The following is a 19,446-nucleotide window of genomic DNA, read 5'->3' as shown; positions in this document are numbered from 1 at the left end:
CTGATAAAATAATTGATGTAAAAATATGTAACAGATACCTCCCTGGCTTCAAGTTAATCACACTGGAGCAGGAAAGCAGTATTTCTAGACAGACAATATGAATGTTTCTGGACACTCCTGCTATCAGTTCATCACACTTATTTATATAGCCCTTTAACATTGCTCAAAAGAATCTAAAGCTAGGGCTAGGAATGTGGATTAGTGGTAGAGTGCTTGCCTAGCATGCAGGAAGCTCTGGGTTCAATTCCTCAGAACCACATAAACAGAAAAAGCCAAAAGTAGTGCTATGGCTCAAGTGGTAGAGTGCTAGCCTTGAGTAATAGAAGCTCAGGGACAGTGCCCAGACCCTGAATTCAAGCCCCAAGACGGGGAAAAAAAAATCTAAAGCTAAAACCACAGATCCACAACTACTGATTTTGCTACTCTTTCACTTGTGTGCATTTCAGATAACAAAACTAGCACATCCTCCAACTTTACATTGTATATTCCATATAAAAACTTTAGTCCCACATTCCATTAACTCTTTTACAAGCTAAGTAAATACAGCAGCAGTTTTCTGCTTTATGTGATATTTATACCACAAACAAAGCCTTCAAACTGTTTAACACATTACATTAAGGAAAATAAAGTATGTTTTAGCTTGCCATTTTTGTTTATGGCATCTTACTCATATCAAAAGGGAATAGCTAAAACGCAAAGTAGACCCCATGACATATTTGATATGCTACATCCAAATTGTAAAACCAAAGAAAACTTTCAAATCTTGAGTGTAGAAAAGGCGTTTCTCATATTGGTCTGTTGTTTTGTTTTTCCCATGCACTTTGAATAGTTTTCATCAAAAAATATAATTTAATTAGATTCTTAGAGAGGATTTCATAAGCATTATTCTATTTCTCTTTTTTTTCCATCCTCCCAGGCAAAGTCAGCAATAAACTAAAATTGTGCATTTGCTCCTCTCCCTCATGACATGGCTGCAGCCACCTTCCTCCAAATAGAATAGATCTCAGAATCCTCCTCTCTCTAACATTCTAGGCAATAACAGGATTGCAAGGGTGCTGGCAGGCAGGTGCAGTTCATTACCATCCCAGCCTCAGAGTAAGAGGACACAGCCCCCAGTTATAAACATAAGCCTTCCACCAGTTGCCAGTGGCTCATGCCTGTAATCCTAGCTACTCGGGAGACTGAGATACGCGCATCATGGTTAGAAGCTAGCTCTGCAAAGAAAAGTCTATGAGACTCTTATTTCCACTTAATCACAAAAATCCAGAAGTGGAGCTGTTGCTCAAGTGATAGAGCAATAGCCTTAAGCAAAAATAAATAAATAAATAAATAATAAAAATAAAAAATAAACTTAGGGACAGCACTCAGGCCCTGAATTGGAGCCCCAAGACAGGCACACAAAAAAAGGTACAATTGAGCCCTTTTCCTATGTAATCACTGTAACTAAAAAGTGGATCATAAAAATAATGAAGTACACTTAAAAAATTCTAATGTCTGCAACCATGTTTACACGGAGAGAGAAGTGCTACAATACGAATGCTTGGGTACTGCCACTGTGCTTCTGTTCAATTGAAATAGAAAAGAATCAACTTACCCAGAAATGTTGGCCATGGAGCTGAGAGCGTCATATCCCTGAGCAATTGTGACTCTTGGAACCTGGTCCATTGCCAAAACTGTAGTTTTTCTTTTGGAAAGTTTATTTAACAGGTCTGGATTTTGAGCTGGGTAAATAAAACTTATCAGTGTCCCTGACAGCTTTAAAAGGTCAGCTTCGTGAAGACCTAAGGTTGGATTAACCATAGGAGCTCGCACCTGAAAATAGACAGTCACACATTAAAAACATAAATACCTCCACATTTTTAAGTGAAGGAGACAAACTTAGATAATACACAACCATTGAGATAAGACTGCAGAAGAACAAGCTAAGCAGCAGTGGCTAAAGCCTGTAATCTTAGCAACTCCGGAGGCTGAGACCTGAAGATCAGAGTAGGAAGCCAGCCTGGGAGGGAGGTCTGTGAAAGTCTTATCTCCCAACAAACTACTCAGAAAGTCAGATGGAGTGCTGTGGTTCAAGTGGTAGAATTCTAGCCTTGAGGAAAAACACTTCAGGGACAGCATGTAGGCCCTTAAGTTCAAAACACAGGACACACACACACACACACACACACACACACACACACACACACACACACACACACAGAGAGAGAGAGAGAGAAATGACTGTAGAAGAAAATAAACAAATACCTGCCTAAAAATTCTTAAGCAAGATAAGGTAAATAAGATACAAATTACCTATCCTCTGACCCACAGACCTACTGTAAGAAAAGAATATACACACCAGAAAATCTGCAGCAATTGGTCTGGTTAACTTAAAGTGGTGAAATAAGGAGGTTTGTGTCAAACTTGTCTTCTCAAAACCCATTACTCTGCTCAAATCAAGAGAGGTTAGAGGGGCTGGGGATATGGCCTAGTGGCAGGAGTGCTTGCCTCATATACATGAAGCCCTGGGTTCAATTCCCCAGCACCAAATATACAGAAAACGGCCAGAAGCGGTGCTGTGGCTCAAGTGGCAGAGTGCTGGCCTTGAGCAAAAAGAAGCCAGGGACAGTGCTTACGCCCTGAGTTCATGGCCCAGGACTGGCAAAAAGAAAAAGAGAGGTTAGAATAAAAAGACAGGAAGATTTGTTGTGTGTTCAGAGATTAATACTTGCTTATTTTGGTAATTTGGTAATTTTGGCATATTGAGACACTAGGAATATTATCAACTAAAGATGCCACAGCAGTTTACAGATTTATGTCACTTCTAAAACCCACATGATTATAAATGAGCACAGTTTGAGTCAGTAGCTTTTCTGAGTTGGGCTTAAGCAAAAAGCAATATTGGGGCTGGGAATATGGCCTAGTGGTAGAGTGCTTGCGTCCCATACATATATAGAAAAGGCCAGAAGTGCTTGCCTCGTATACATGAGACCCTGGGTTCAATTCCCCAGCACCACATATACAGAAAACGGCCAGAAGCGGCGCTGTTGCTCAAGTGGTAGAGTGCTAGCCTTGAGCGAAAAGGAAGCCAGGGACAGTGCTCAGGCCCTGAATTCAGGCCCCAGTACTGGAGGGAGGGGGGGGCGGGAAACCACAATATTATTTTATTAGAGTAAAAACATTCAGGCTGGGCTTGCTGGCACATATCTGTAAGCCCAGCTACTCAGGAGGATGGATGCTCAAGACAAGCCAGAACAAATCCAGTGTCATACCATATCTCAAAACTAAACTAAAATAGGAAAGTACTAGGGGCGTGGTTCATGTGGTAAAGGACAAGCACAAAGCTCTGAGATCAATCCCCAGCAGTGTAAAAAAAAAAAAAAGTCTCATTATATTTCATTAGCTCCGAGTTTGCAGTAATGCTTCTACCCATGAAAATACATAGAACAGCCATTGGACTTACATTGTAAATACAAACATAAAAATTTGTCCATCATTTTCTGTACTGCCTACCCAACAACTTTACAGACTAGGGTGAAGATGAAGCTCAATGGTAGGGAATTTACTCAGCATGCCACAGGCCCTAGATTCAATCTCCAGCACCAATTAATTAATTAAATAAAGCAAAGTTTAAAAAAAACTCTTTCACAGGAGTATTTTTTACCATAAAAATCTCTGATATAGATTTAAGAAAAATTAGAAAACAACTTTGATTTAATTCTACTACACTGGCCCTTATCAGATGCTTCATTGACACCATGGGCATTTGAGTATGTCAAGCCAGTAGAACATTCCTAATATTCTTAAATGTGTTCTTCAGAATATTAGTAGCATTGACTCAAGAGATAAGCCCCAGCCAGATGCCAGTGGCTCCAGCCTGAAGTCTTAGATACTCAGGAGGCTGAGATCTAAGGATCTATGTTCAAAGCAGTCCAGGCAGGAAAGTTCATGAGACTCTTATCTTCAATTAAGCACTAAGAAAGCAGGAAGTAAAACTGTGGCTCAAGTGGTAGAGAGCTAGCCTTGCGCAAAAAGGCTCAGGGACCTGAGTTCAAACCCAGGACCAACACCAAAAAAGAGAGAAGTCCTAAGTCAAATAATTCATTAATTCGAGTATAATGGTGTATAAATGTTTATATTACAGAGTTCTCAACAGATCTTTAATATGTTCATATACACTATGAATTCCTAAAAGAAATATAGTATTTCCAAAATTTATATGCACTCCTATCATCTTTTCTTGAGAGACACTGAAAAGAATTTGCCCCCTAAACCATACATTAGCATGGATTGTACCTATTCTCTATTACCTTTAAAGTCCTTTATTGCATATCAAGTTATATCACCAAGTAGCTGTAAATGCAAAATTTTTAAATACTTTAGCTGATTTACAATTTATCTCTGTACCATAATTTTTATTATTAATTTTCTATAGCAATAATTGTATCAGCTACAAAAAAAATGTCATCATTTAAGATCCTGTTGGGACTGAGGCTGGAGCTCATTTTTATCATGCTCACAGTAGTGGACACAATCCCTAGGACACCCCACCCACCCCCCCCAAAAAAGAAAAGTCTTCTAGAGCTGTTTGGTGGCAGGGGGAGGGGGGTTAATTCCTGTTAAAAATTCATATAAAAGCATTTGTTGGGCTGGGACTGTGGCTTAGTAGTAGAGTGCTTGCCTAGCATGCATGAAGCCCTGGATTGATTCCTCAGTACCTCAGAACAGAAAAAGCGGGAAGTGGTGCTAATGTTCAAGTGGTAGAGTGCTAGTCTTGAGCAAAAGAAGCTCAAGGACAGTGCCCAGGCCCTGAGTTTAAACCCCAGGATTGGCAAGAAAAAATAAAAATTAAAACCACTTGTTTTTCAATAGAAGTGAGTTGATTTTCGTCTAGTAATGAGGTTTGCCTTGATTGTAGGACAGTTAGAATATAATTTAATGCTCAGCTATATTTTCATAGAATATACACTCTCAATACAGTCTCTCTCCTTTTTTTTTCATGAATTTATTTGTGTGTCATTGGGGCTTGAGCTCAAGGCTTGTGCACTGTACTTGAGCTCAAAGCTAGCAATCTGCCACTTTGAGCCACAGCACTACTTCCAGTTTTTCTGGTGGTTAACTGGAGCTCTAAGAGTCTTAGGACTTTCCTGTCTAGGCTGGCTTTGAACTGCAATCCTCAGATCTCAGCCTCTTAAGTAGCTAGGATTACAGACATGAACCACCAGCACCCAGAGTACAAGGTTTTTTGTTTTGTTTTTCAATTCTAAAGTTCTTTAGCATATAGATTTCTACTACACATTACCTCAACAGCTTTTTGAAGACTATTTGCCCCTCAACCCAATGCTGAGAATTCTTCAGGATAGTCACTCTCTATCCAGAAATAGCACTACAGTATGTCCATGTAAATTACTGTGCCTTCATATATCAGTCTACTTAGTCCACTTAGTCTTGGATTGGGTTCTACCCCTTCCTTCTATTCTAGCAGTCAACACTTACCTGTAAGGTAGTCTGGTATATAGAGGACCATATACTATATATTTGCCTTCGCCAATTTTAAAAGGAAATTTCCACAGAGTAAATATAAAAATGAAGATCTCTTTACCCTTTTCACGGTTATTAAACATAGGTCACATTACTTGACAAAAGTTCTATGAAGCTGGGAATATGGCCTAGTGGCAAGAGAGCTTGCCTCCTATACATGAGGCCCTGGGTTCAATTCCCCAGCACCACATATATAGAAAATGGCCAGAAGTGGCACTGTGGCTTAAGTGGCAGAGTGCTAGCCTTGAGCAAAAGGAAGCCAGGGACAGTGCTCAGGCCCTGAGTTCAAGGCCCAGGACTGGCAAAAAAAAAAAAAAGTTGTATGAAGCATGAAGCACATCCACAACACATAAATCATTTCTTTGAAAAAGGGACATCATTTGAACACAGGAAAAGCTAAAGTGACTAATGTATACAGCGATGAGTATGCTAGTTACCTGTTTGAGCATTGCACATTACATTGCACAATAAATGGACAATTACTATGTATTAAATTTTTTTTTAAAGAACCAGTAAGGGTGGCTCATTTTTTTTTTTTTAAAGAACCAGTAAGGGTGGCTCCTGCCTATACTCCTAGCTACTCAGAAGGAACTTGGTTAAAGGACAGTGCACAAAGGAAGTTCTCAAACCTCATTCAACCAATTAAAAACTATGCATAGTAAGGAAACATAAGTAGGAGGACCTTTTTTTCAGGCCACCCTAGGTACACATTTGAGATCCCAAATAACCAATGCAAATGGTAATGTGGTCTCAAGTGACAAAGCATCATCCAGCAAGCATGAGGCCTTGAGTTCAAACCCCTGTACTGAAAAAAAGAAAGCAGAAGAAAAGAAAAGAAAGGGGGGAAAGGGGAGGAAAGGGAAGGAAAAGGAGGAAAATGATATGGAAAAATCTTGAACACCAGAGAAAGTTATTTAATTTTTCTACAATTGGATTTCAAAGAGTAAGCATGCAATAAACGGGAAAATGAAACAAAATAATTACTTTGATCACCAAATCAGAAGAAAGCACTTCCTTTGCCCCTTGGATTTGAGCCCCTGCTGCTCTGTAGTGATCATCTGAGAACTTAGAAGCTTCACCTGCACCCGATTCCACAACAACATTAAAACCTTGCTTGACTAAGGCCTGAACACCAGCAGGAGATAATGCCACTCGCTTCTCATTTTGGAAGACCTCCTTGGGGACACCAACAGTCATTTGCTTATATGGAATTCCTACAAAAACAAGGTCAACAACAACAATTTTTAAAAAACATATTTAGCAACAGATTTCAGAAAATAGAAATAAGCAGTCTGTTCTTCAAGAGTTACTATATACAAGTTGCTTTTTAAAATGATTACTTGAGCATGTTTTTTTTAATCATATGTATATCTTAGACCAAAAGGACAACCTCCATGTAAATATACATAGAAGGCAAATACATGACCAAGCAGGAGTGAAATTCCATGGTGTAAACCCTTAGAACAATAATTACATAATTTAACAAAATGAATAGCAGGAAGCTAAAACATCTTTTGTTTATTTTTCATAAGTTTTTTAATAAGAAATGGGCAGAGCCAGCTTTCTTGCACAATCAAAATACAAAACAAATGGAAAAGTTAGGATATTTAACAAGTTTTTTTAAATAGTAAATATAAGGGGAAGGGATAAATGGAAAAGAGAATAGTGGATGCACACAATTATACTCAATGTGCAATTATGAAAAAAGAAGTGGAAAACTCAGTGTAACTGGTAGGTAGGGATAGGTGGAAGAGGAGAGAATGATGGAAGGAGTGACTCTGTTCAAGATGTAGCACAACACACATAAATGGAAATGTTAATTTGTAATCTCCTGTACAATCATTTAAAGATAAAAATAAAAATTTTAAAAATAAAATGATTCATAATTGTAAGTCCTTTACCTTTTTTAATTTATTTATTTCTTTATTATCAAAGTGATATACAGAGGGGTTACAGTTTCATATGTAAAGCAGTGCGTACATTTCTTTTTTTTTGGAATCAGGTTTATAAGATTGACTTGAACACTGTCTTTTTTTTTCTTTATTGTCAAAGGAAGTACAGAGGGGTTACAGTTTCATATGTAATGCAGTGAGTACATTTCTTATCCAACTTGTTACCTCCTCCCTAATTCAACCCCCCCACCTGCTCCCCTCATCTCCCTCCCCCCCATAAGTTGTACAGTTGGTTTACAGCATACAGTTTTCTTTACCGTTTTTTTTTTGTAAATCATGAGAATTATTTTTTTATTCTCACTCTCCTGAAAGGTCTAAATATCTTAATCAAATGAATCTTTACAAGACACATGACAAGCTTAGTTTATTCTTAGAAGAAAAACAAAAATAGGATGAAAGATCACACAGCATGCTAAGAGAACTTTTTCAATCAACTCTTTCAATCCCTCTGGGATTATGGTCTTAAATAAATCATTCTTTGAAGAAAAGTCCTGTACTACATATTTTGGGGGCCTGGCACACCTCTAGTCCCTTTCCTAATGACTGGTCACAGGCAATTCCTCATAAATTTCCAAGTGTTATATTTATACTCTTAGCAAAAGGTGATTAGAAAAGGCATCAACAACTAGGTCAAAGACAATCACATAAGGAAAAACAGCAGTCCAGCCAAGGAGATGACTTATGGCAGGAATGGTACTCAAGGACACTGTGTTAGCTGGCAACTGACCAATCCAGTCATAAACTCAATGACTCAATTGGTGGCTGACCAATCAAATCATAAACTCAATACATTCAAACCTCCTGAGAGGTTAGAATGAGAGACAAAATAAGGAGAGTTGAGTGGTACTAAAATTATCTGTAAGTACAACTATAAAGTAATCAAAGGGAGCTCAGCAGCAAGTGTTAGTAGACACAAAAGTACAAAAGAAAGAAGATGAGTCATAGCTACAAAATTGAGAATAACATTCCATTTCAGGAAGTACCTAAGGGGTACCCACCATCCTTCCCATCAATCCATACAACAAACCTGCATCTCAAAATATAACTTGACAGGATACAGTTTCATGCAGTCCAAAACATCTTATAATACGGGATTATAAGGTAACTCTGAACATACATAATAAAAGATTAATCAAATTATCAATACAGAATAATTTATTGAGACTTTAGAGAGGTTGAGTCAACTTAAAAGTACTTGGATTTTTGAAGAAAGCTGGCAAATATTTAGATGGATGCACAAAATTAAGTCATATATACTTATCTGGAGTCTACTTATCTGACAGCCTCAAATCTAAAGCACTACAAAACAAAAGACAAGTACATTACCAAAGATAATCAAAGTCTTGTGGGAAGTATTTAGGAGCCAATTAAAATGGCTTCCAAATAGGATAATGTGAACTTCAAATTGAATTATTAATACTGGCAGTGGAGTAAAACATGTTCAAAGGTGTTATAATCCAGGACTTTGTATTGATTCTCAAAAAAATGAATGTTTTTAAGATGCCTGGACAAGTTTTGAACTGCAATCCTCTCATTTTCAGCCCCCCAAGTAGCTCTCCTTCATTTATGTTTGTGGGACTATTCGTGTATTCATCAAACTTGAACTGCCAGGCATTTGACTTCTTATGTCTGTCTTAAAATAGAATTCATAGCCTCTTTCCTCCTGCTCAGGTGACACAAGTGGCAGAGTATCTTTTCCTAAGAGTTCCCAACTTTATCTCCAGATACTTTGTTTTAAATAATTTTGGAAAGTCAGGTCACATTATGGTAAAAATAAAAGCAAATAACTGTGTTGAGGATATGAGAATTGTCCTTGTGAGTAAATTTATGAATATTAATTTTAATAATGTTCCATTTTATATATCTAAGACTTTCGGGTTTGATTTCTGATCATCATTTCTATTATTTTTTAATCACTAAAAGATAAAGATTCTTTTTTTTTTCCTAATATGACCAGAGTCATTACCACACTGAAAAGCATGGCAAGCAATTCTAATCACTATTCATGTTTACTCACTTGTTCTTTTTCTCTTTCATTCTTTCTGTTTTCGTTGTTCAAAAAATGACCCAGGTAGCCCAATACCTGGGAGGCAGAGATTAGAGTTCACCATTCAAGGCTAGCATAGACTACATCTGATTTAATGGCTGAGCAGTGCCATACACCTGTTATCCCAACAACAAAGAAAACACAATGGCTGAACAAGGTTGGGCACCACCTGTCACTCCCGGCAACTCAGAGAAGTACAAGTAGCAGGATCACAGCGCTAGCCAGCCCCAGCAGAAAAGGAGACCCTGAAAGAATGGCTCAGCAGTAAGAGGACTGGCCTAGCAAGCTAGAAGCCCTAAGTCATTCCATAGTACTGTCAAATAAGAAAAGCATATCCATCTCATCCTCCACCATGGAAGGCAAATGCCATTTTTAGATGGGTGTATTGCCCTCTGGAACAAAAGACTAAATGTCTAAGGTTCCTGCACAAACAACCATATGCCTGAGGTCTAGCCAGTGAGAGGCAGATCGAAATGGTAGGCAAAGTCTGTGGGAAAAAAAAAAAAAAAGTGACTTAGCTTAAAAGGACCCCTTTTAGCCTCTCCTCCATCTGGCCTACAACCCAGAACAGAAGCCTGAAAGGACCCTATAGGGAAGGCATTGCAGGACACTGGAAAACTTCATTCTTACTCTGTATGGGCTAGGAAAGCAATAGTGAATTCTGAAGAGAGGACTGACATGATATTACAATTGTAAAATGATTATTCTGTGTTATGTGCAGAATAGACTGTAGGGGAGAAAAGGGAAGAAGTAAAAGACAATTTAGGAAACTGATACAGTAGTCCAGTGGCAGACAATAATGGTTTGTACCAAAAGGTGAGAAGAAGGCAGATCACAGACAAGGCAGAGACAGCCTCAGCCTACTCAAAACATGTAGGATGACTCCAAGAAGTCTCACCTGAACAACTACAATGGATTTTCTGTTTATTAAATTTTGAAACAATATAGATTAATTGATAGCCTCTATTCCAAATCCTTGAGCAGAAGTGAGCTATGTACAGTATGATTCCCCTATGTATCTAGGAACAAGGGAGGCCAGTAGGAGAAATAGTTACTATGAGTAACGGGCTCCTAAGAACAGCTCAACTGCTCTATCTTTTTCCTTTTTCTATTTTTTCCTGTCTATTAGAAATCACAATCAGGAAGTTCTAGACATGAAAAATATAAGATAGACTGCACTTTTTTTTTAATGCTCACATGCAAGCCCCAGGCCATAAAACTGAATGGCTTTCTCTATCAGCAAAAGAGCAATTAGCTCCTAAGACTTGAAGCAAACATTGCAATAAGACTTTACCTGGCTTCCCAGGGGATTTACACCGTAGTGCCTGATGTGTGTGAAATGTTCGTACAAAATTCTTCTTCCCAGGTAGAATCTTACAGGATCCCAAATTGCTTAGCAAAGGACACGAGCAGCCGGTCACCACAGTTTTCAATAGGTTTGCCATGTTGATATGGGCTCCCAACTTTCCAAACTCCAATGTCCTTGAAGGAAAATCTCTAAAAGAAAGACAATGTTTAGATACCAGACTCCCACAATATATTTACCACATAGGCTTGTGCTTGCAGATGTGATAAACCGTGAGCTCAGTTGGACACGGTTCTCACCAAGTAGCCATGTTTCCTACTCTAACAAGGTGAACTGTCACTAGCTTTTGCTGTTACTGAGGCTCCTTCACTCACTCTCCTCTGGCAGATCCCCAGGGATGCATGGAAGGCACTCCCACCATCTCCACAATTCCTAATGTTCCCCCCGCCTTTCTCTGCTTTCCTTCAAGAATGGAAAGAAGCACATGAAGTAGAACTCCATCCATCAAACTTGACTAACACCTATAGCTTCTGATTGAACAGCAGACAAACACAGAACCCGGAAGACTCCATAAATACTCCTCCCGACTCCACAGGAAGAAGGATGTACCTCAGTTTTAATTTCAGAACTGTTGCTACAACTCCCCCAAGAAATTTCTTTAAAAATGTCAGAAGGTAGTGGAAATTCTCAATCCAAGAAGTGCTTACTTATAAGATACCCTTTAATTCACCAAATATGTGCCTGGGGACAGGCTCTCAAGCCTAAGGAGTAATTGCAGAATCAAACTGGACTGGATCATCCATCTGGAGATAAGAAAAGTGGAAGTGGTGCAAGTTCAGCATTCTTTGATGGATCAAAAAGGAGATCTCTTTTATCTATCCTTCAGCTCAAAAGAAAAAAGGCATTTGAAACAGAATAAAACAACAACAAAAGCTAGAGAGAGAGAGCATGCAAGGTATGTTCAGGTATGCAATTAAAAATCAGCCCAAAGGGGGCTGGGAATATGGCCTAGTGGCAAGAGTGATTGCCTCCTACACATGAAGCTCTCAGTTCGATTCCCCAGCACCACATCTATGGAAAACGGCCAGAAGGGGCGCTGTGGCTCAGGTGGCAGAGTGCTAGCCTTGAGCGGGAAGAAGCCAGGTAAGGTGCTCAGGCCCTGAGTCCAAGGCCCAGGACTGGCCAAAAAAATAAAATAAAAATCAGTCCAAAGGCTCGGCACTGGTGACTCGCGCCTGTCATCCTAGCTACTCAGGAGGCTGAGATCTTAGGATCACAGTTCAATGCCAGCCCAGGCAAGACAGTCCACAAAACTCCTGTCTACAATTAAACACCAGAAAATTGGAAGTAGACCTGTGGCTCAAAGTAGTAGAGTGCGAGCTAGCCTTGAGCAAAAGAACTAATGGACAGCGCCCAAGCCTTGAGTTCAAGCCCTACCACAGACAAAAATAAACAATAGTCTGATTAATCCCTTACATTTGTGTAGATGATTTAAATTTAGTCTTCCCATTTTAACCCAAGTCCTATGAATATCCTCCTCCTCACTCATTCATGGGTCACATGTAGGTTCATTCATGGCTAAGAATAGAGAGAAAATTAGCTCAAAATTCAGTCACATGTTACCAAGTGCAGTCTACCTGTAATCCCACCTACTTAGGAGTCAGAGATCAAGAAAACCAACACAGGCAAAAGGTTAGTGAGACTCCATCTCAACAATCAAGCAGGCATGCATGGCATGTACCTGGATTCCTCCCTACATGGGAGGCATAGATAGGAAGATAAGGTCCAAGGTCAGTCAGGGCAAAAAGAATGAGACCCTGTCAGAACAATAGCCTAAAGCACCAAGAGCTGGAAGTGTAGCTCAATTTGGTAAAGCACTCAAGGACAGAGGGCTCTGAGTTGAAACACACATACAAAAAGAAAAACAAGTTCTGCCAAATATTCCAGATGTTTATTGAAATCTATGCCAAGAAAGAACTGAGAGATATAAAGATAAACAAGATAATGCTTGTCTGAGGGAGGGATTTTGGGGGGGGACATCACTAAGTAACATACCCTTTTATTTTTCTTTTCTTTTTTTTTGCCTGTCATGAGGCTTGATGAGCACTGTCCCTGAGCTCTTTTTGCTTAAGGCTGGTGATCTACCACTTTAAGCCACAATGGTTTTCTGCTGGTTAATTAGAGATAAGGGTCTCACAGACTTTTCCTGCCCAGGATGGCTTTTAACGCCCATCCTCAGATCTCCTGAGTACTCAGCCTCCTGAGTAGCTAGAATTACAAGCCTGAACCATTAGCGCCTGGCTAAATAACCAACTTTTATCCTAACCTCCCCACCTAGCTGTCTTTCCCTTCCTGGATCATTCCAGTATTCTAACAATCCCAATTCTCACAAGGCTGACTAAGCATTCTCAGACTTCATCAGCAAATGAATGAAGCTGGCTCCTATAAAGCCTAGTATTGTCCAAGCTTGGTAGGCCCTGGCAGTTTGAGCTGAACCTCTCATATCTCAGGCTGATCTAGAAAAGTAGCATTGGAAACCAACAACTTTCTAGGGCCCTTTTAGGTTCTAAAATTCTCATATCTGATAAACTTTCGCAGTGTTAAAAAGCTGAAATCCTATTTCATGGCCAGAAGTCTGGAAAATGGTAATTTGGTGTTTTAACACATACTTGAAGTCTCAGACATCAGGAGGACCAAGAATTTTAGAGACTAATTTCTCAGAAAAGAAGAGAAAAAGTACACTTCAAGTTGTAAACACTTTGAGCAGAGACCAGGAGGTAGTTCATGAGCAAAAGAACACCTAAACCACCTTGTCATTGGCCAGTATATGTTTCCTCCATCTTAAGAGTCACATCCCCTCCTGCATCTTCACTTCAAATGTGTCTTGTTTGATCATTCATGTGCTTTTATAGCTTTGAAACAATATGGGCAAAATTTAGAACTCAAAATTGCATGAAAAAGTATTTATTTAGCATAGCATGCATATGATTGTTGAATATAAGTATATAGGAAAACTATCTCTCCAAAATAGCGTGGTGTGTGTGTGTGTGTGTGTTACTGCAGATGGAACCCAGAGCCTCAAGCATGCTAGGCAAACATTCTACCACAGAGCTGCATCACCTGACCTGCCCTAAATAGACATTAAAATCCTTGGGAGTAAGCACTGAGTCTAGCAAAGGAAGACTGCATAGAATTGAAGAGGGTGAGCTCTGGCCTGAAAGCTCCTTCTGCAGTTCACTGGCTATGTAACCTTGACCCCGAACTTAATTTCTATGTACCAAATTTCATCATCTTTAAAATGAGGATAATAATGACATCTACTATAGATGGCTTCTTCTCAGGATTTTAAAACAAAATACTCTAGCCATAGATTTGTTGAGGCAATTAAAAGAACAGGGCATCTGGTAAGCTGTTGTATTCACTTTCCAGTGACCTAACCCAGTTATTTTAGAGCTTGGTTACTTATTAAACATCCTCCAAAGTTTCAGATTTCCTTTGAAAATAAAATGTTTGACCAACCATGGTGATCCATGCCTGGAATCCCAGCTGCTATTCAGGAAGTGGAGACAGGAGGACTGCAAATAGAGATTAGTCCCAGCTAATGCAAAATTAGCTAAAGACCCCATCTGAAAAACAAACTAAAGGCAAAAAGATTTAGGGGTATGGCTCTAATGGTATAGGCTTGTTTGCTCCAGGCCTAAAGTTCAAACTCCAGTACAGAAAAAATAAAAAAAAGAAATGAAATGCTTGTAAAGACCTGTGGAGCTGTGTGCTAGTGGCTCAGGCCTAGCTACTCAGGAGACTGGGATCTGAGGTAGTTCAAGGTCAGCCTGGGCATGAAAGTCCATGAGACCCTTAGCTTCAATAAACCACCAAAAAGTTGAAGTGAAGCTGTGGATCAAAGTGATAGAGTGCCAGCCTAAAACAAAGAGCTCATGACTGGGCCCAGATTTTGAGTTCAAGCCCCACAACCGAAGTAGAGGAAGCCTGTGGAAAACCCCTACTATCAGCAAAAGAAAGCAGTCTTAGCAAGCCAGCTGATAATAGGATAACTGTCACTTCAATCATTTCTAAGGGCATGCCTTACAAATAAAAGGGGTACAATAAAGAAGGGTGCATTTTAACTAAGAACATGTAGGCAAGTGAGCTCCATTCGTCCAAATAGCCTGTCCTCAGCAATGCCCAGCACACAGGACAAATAAAGGGCATTGGCAAAATATAAACGAGTCATGCTTTTAAAAGCTACATATACCAACAAGGACACAATAACCTACCCTGGCAAGCCCAGTCCAGCAGACAGCTGTGACCTCGCCCCAAGCCACCAGTGCCATGGCCAGTGTCACAGGTGTTGCCTCTCTCTGGACAACTTAACAGCCATCTCAGGAACATGTGGAGAAGGCTATTTATAATTCTCTCCGAGACGCATTGGTCCAGGCTGCATAACACTCATTCCACCTCTCAAGTTTGAACCAGCTCTGCCCTGGCCCGGCCCCACTACCTTCCCTCGCCTTGGCCTCACGGGTCTATGCCCCTTTTCCTCCCCCCCACCCGCCCTCCGCCGGCCTCAGAGGCTGTCACCCACCACCAGCAGCCTGCCATGAAGTACACCCTAAACTTTTGCGAGCTGTCGCCCTGTGTCCCCAACTGGCAACCGCACTCTCTTCCAACTGCCTCCGTGAACAAATACAACTTGAGGGCGTCCAGCTGCCATCTCTCCGGGGGCACTGCCCATCGAATGTCTTTGATGGTCTTCCCCAACCCCTCCCCAAAGGACTTTCGCCACCCTCACCCCAACTCCAAGATCTGCACCTACACCACTGCAACCTCCATTTCTGCCTTCTGCTAGGGACCCCGGTCCACGTCCCCACCCCAACTCCCTTCCACACCGACCCAGCAGAGCACAAGAAAGGGAGACATACTAACTCCTTCACAGCCAAAGTCCCTCCCCCCAGTTTCCAGGGCCCCGCGGGCCCCACTCCCCTTCTGCTCTTCGCTAGGTCTCTGTGCCCCGAGGGCTCTGGGAAGACAGGCGAGGCCGAGTGCCCTGGGCCGGGCTGCGCCCGCCGCACGCCCCCGCCGCCACACTCTCACCTGGGCGGAGGGCTGCGCGTCCGGGCCGCGCGGGAGCCGAGAGGAGACCGCCACACCGCGCCACGCCACGCCGCGCCGCGCCGGCAAACCCGGGTCCCCGCGGCCAGTGCTTCCAACCCGGAAGAACAGCCCCAGGCCGGTGGCTCCGGCGACGCCCACTTGATGGCTGCACCACCGCCCGGGCCCCGCGCCCCTTTTCCAAGCCCGGTTTTCCCGCCTGCCGCCCCCGCCCCCCCCCCCCAGCACCCTTCCCAGCGCCCTTTCGGAAGAAGGCAGCCTGACGAAATGCCTACCCTCGGTGGTGGCAAAGACCGGCGACCCACAGGGGGTCCGGCTGGTTGGTAGCCCGCACGTCTTTGTCTGTGCCCAGCCTGTGGGACCCCAGCCCCGCCTCCGCGCTTCCCCACCCCGGCCCTCGTCCTTGTCAATCAAGCCCGGATCGCGCGTGGACTTTCAGGAATTCATCTGCGCCCCTCTCCCTTCCCCCCTCAGCCATTCACCAAGTCCGATCTCCTCTCCCGTGTCCCACCAGAGCAAATAGGCGGAAAATGTAACTCCACTCTGGGTGCCTGACTCTCCTCCAGCTCTCTAGGAAAAAAAAAAATCTCAACTTCTGTAACTGGAGAGGACTAAAGGCAAAGGAGGAGGAGGGGGAGGCGGTGAGGGGCGGGGACGGGGGCGTTGTTTTCCAGTCCAGCTTGGGGAGGTGGAGTTAAATTCCTCAGAAACGATGTCAAGGCCCAAAAATGAGCACATATCTGCCGTTTGTCTTCAGCCTAGAGGAAGCTCTGCGCTCCTCTTCTGTACCCAGCGTCTGCAAGAGGCCCACAGGGGACCGCGTTAGCTTTCCTCACCCGCTTGGAGCTGTTTTCCAGCAAAACGATTCCAGGGCTCAAAACCATAATGACTTCGTTACTTATTCTGCAGGTGGATTCTGACTGAAAGTAGAGGGAAAGACACATGGAGGAGAAAAAGGCTCAGTCACCCAAAGCTGACACTTCATAAAGTGCCAGTGTTATTTCTTTCCACTTTAAATATTCAATGGGCAGAGGGCAAAGCCAGCATTGCATATCTTGGTGGGAAAACAAGAAATGTGCCCCCAGAGAAACCCTTACTTTGAAAAATGTGTTATGTATTTAATCAGCATAAAAGATCATTCAGCAAATGGACCTACAGTATGATCAAGTAAAACAAGTACATGTCCTGGAAGGGCTTGCAGGAAGGGAAGGTCTCAGAACCTGTTTTTTAAAAAAAAAATAGTTGCCAGGTGCTGGTGGCTCACACTTGTAATCCTTGCTACTCAGGAGGCTGAGGATCTTGATTCGAAGCCAGCCAAGGGAAGAAAGTTTGTGAGACTCTTTTTTTTTTAATTTTTTAAATTTAATTTATTTATTAATTGAACACAAATTTTTTGACAAGGTGTTGTGCAAAAAGGGTACTGTTACATAGTAGGGCAGTGTGTACATTTCTTGTGATATCTTACACCCTGTTTTTCTTTCCGTTCCCTAAGTCAGGTAAACATTTATACAATACACAATGTATCAAGAACATATACAGTAGCTACGTGGCCACGCCCAAGAAAATTCACCTAGGGCTTTAAATCTAATGTCGATATTACACAATATGTCGACAGTAGTCTTATATGAACGTACATACATAGCTTTTGAGCTATTGTATTCCACTGAGAGGTCAATTTTTGACCTTTATATTTTGAGTAGTTGTTTGGTTTTAGTTACATACTGTTGGGTCGCTGACCCAATCCTGTGGGAAATACCATTTGACAAGCAGTTTTTGGTTTCACAGACCTGGTCTCTACTGTCTCTCCATCTCCCTTTGTTAACAGTCATATATCAGGGAGATCATGCCCCTTTGTTTTCTGTGTTCTAGGCTTGTCTTGCTCAACATTATTTGTTCAAGTTCTGACCATTCCCTGCGAATAACAATATTTCACCATTCCTAATCGCTATGTAGTATTCCATTGTGTATAGGTACCATATTTTTTGGATCCATTCATCTGTGGAGGGGCATCTGGGTTGTTTCCATATGTGAGACTCTTATCTCCAGTTAATCACGGAAAAAGCTGGAAGTGGTGCTATAGCTCAAAAGGCAACGTTCTAGCCTTGAGCAAAAGGAGCTTAGAGACAGTGCCCAGGCCCCAGAATTCAAGGCTCAGGACTCGCAAATTAATAATAATAATAATAATAATATAAATGTAATAATAGTGAATAAGTGCAGCTTTAGAGCCAGGTCAGAGAAACAGCAGGTACAATGAGGCAAACAGATAAAGATAAGAGAGTAAATTATGCTGTGGACATTGCTCAATGGTAGACATGCCCTTAGTTGGTCCTTAATATTGCAACATAATAACAACAATAAGCTTGTTATAAAAGCAACATATTTAGGGTTAGGATTGCTTCTTTTATTAGATATAAAAATGAATGGCTCCTAGGTGCCAGTGGCTCAGATCTGCAATCCTACTATCTCTTGGGGGCTAAAATTTGAGGATCATAGTTCAAAGCCAGCTTAGGCAAGAAAGTCCAGTAGACTTTTATCTCCAATTTACTATCAAAAAGCTAGAACTGGAGCTCCTGCTCAAGTGGTAATGAGCTAGCCTTGAGCATAAAAGTTCAGGGTTCAAGCTCCAGGACTGTCCCCTGGCCCACTACACGCACACACACACACACACACACACACGAACATTTTGATTGCTATAACTACAGGCTTTTAATGCCTAAATACACTGTATTTCATAGGGCAGACCCTCACAACAAGATTGATCCATCCCCAAATGCCAAGGCTTAATGGTCAATTTAAGATTGTATCACCTGAAATTTTAGAAATAACTGCTTACCATTTTTGAGAAAGTGTGGATAGTAATAATCAGTAGTGAACATGTGAGAACTGATTTCATTCTGTTCATTTGTACAACATAATTTGGTTGCCATTGCTTCCAGTGAAAACATTTGTTACATGTAACGAACTGTTGTGTTCTGGGAAGCCAGAAAATCCACCGAGCACCCTTAAAGGTGACAAATGAGTTTTATTAGTCAGTTTACGACTGCCTTGCCCAGGGCTACCCCAGAGCTAGGAGCAGTTGCAGCCCCCAGGGGGCGAGATTCTTTCCTTTTTTCCTTTCCACAGGCTTCTCCTGTCCACAAGGCCTCTCTATAAGCCTCTTGTTCTCCATGGGCCTCGCCCATCTCTGAGGGCCTCCACTTTCCACATGGCTCTGCACGGGCCTCCCCTCTCCATGGGTCTCCCCTCTCCATGGGCCTCCGCTCTGCTCTGTCTCTGCTCCAAGAGGCACAAGGCTCTGGACTCCTCCACAGTCCCGGCTCAGCTCAGCTACGTTCCGCTCCACTCTCTGCCCACTCTCCTCTGGCCTCTGACTCTCAGCAGGCCTCTGCTCAGAAGGCCTCCTCTCTTCCCGCCCAGAGCTAGGCGGCTCCGACCTCCATTCTCTGCAGGCCCGGGACTTGGGCCTCGTGCTATCTGCAGGCCCGGGGTCTTGGGCCACGCCCCTATCCACA

The 19,446-nt window shown here is 41.9% G+C and overlaps 1 protein-coding gene across 4 annotated transcripts in view; it reads right to left on the bottom strand.

Moving 5' to 3' along the window:
• Nnt (nicotinamide nucleotide transhydrogenase) overlaps positions 1 to 16,571 on the bottom strand; it is a 107,902-nt gene extending 91,331 nt beyond the window's left edge. The window contains exons 1-4 of one of the 4 annotated variants that reach the window (XM_048368472.1): positions 16,417 to 16,571; positions 10,814 to 11,016; positions 6,505 to 6,734; positions 1,595 to 1,812 (exon numbers count right to left, since the gene is read on the bottom strand). In XM_048368472.1, the coding sequence (XP_048224429.1) occupies positions 1,595 to 1,812; positions 6,505 to 6,734; positions 10,814 to 10,964 (599 nt within the window). In that variant the 5' untranslated portion in view covers positions 10,965 to 11,016; positions 16,417 to 16,571. Of the gene's footprint in view, positions 1 to 1,594; positions 1,813 to 6,504; positions 6,735 to 10,813; positions 11,017 to 12,301; positions 12,404 to 15,916; positions 16,072 to 16,209; positions 16,303 to 16,416 lie in introns of those variants that run through there. The other 3 variants (XM_048368474.1, XM_048368473.1, XM_048368475.1) reach the window with 3 other exon arrangements.
• Positions 16,572 to 19,446: the final 2,875 nt, after the last annotated feature.

This window comes from Perognathus longimembris, chromosome 19 (genome assembly GCF_023159225.1).
Source record: "Perognathus longimembris pacificus isolate PPM17 chromosome 19, ASM2315922v1, whole genome shotgun sequence".
Lineage (NCBI taxonomy): Eukaryota > Metazoa > Chordata > Mammalia > Rodentia > Heteromyidae > Perognathus > Perognathus longimembris.
Note: the sequence above shows the minus strand (reverse complement) of the source record. Positions and strands in the feature narration are given on the sequence as shown.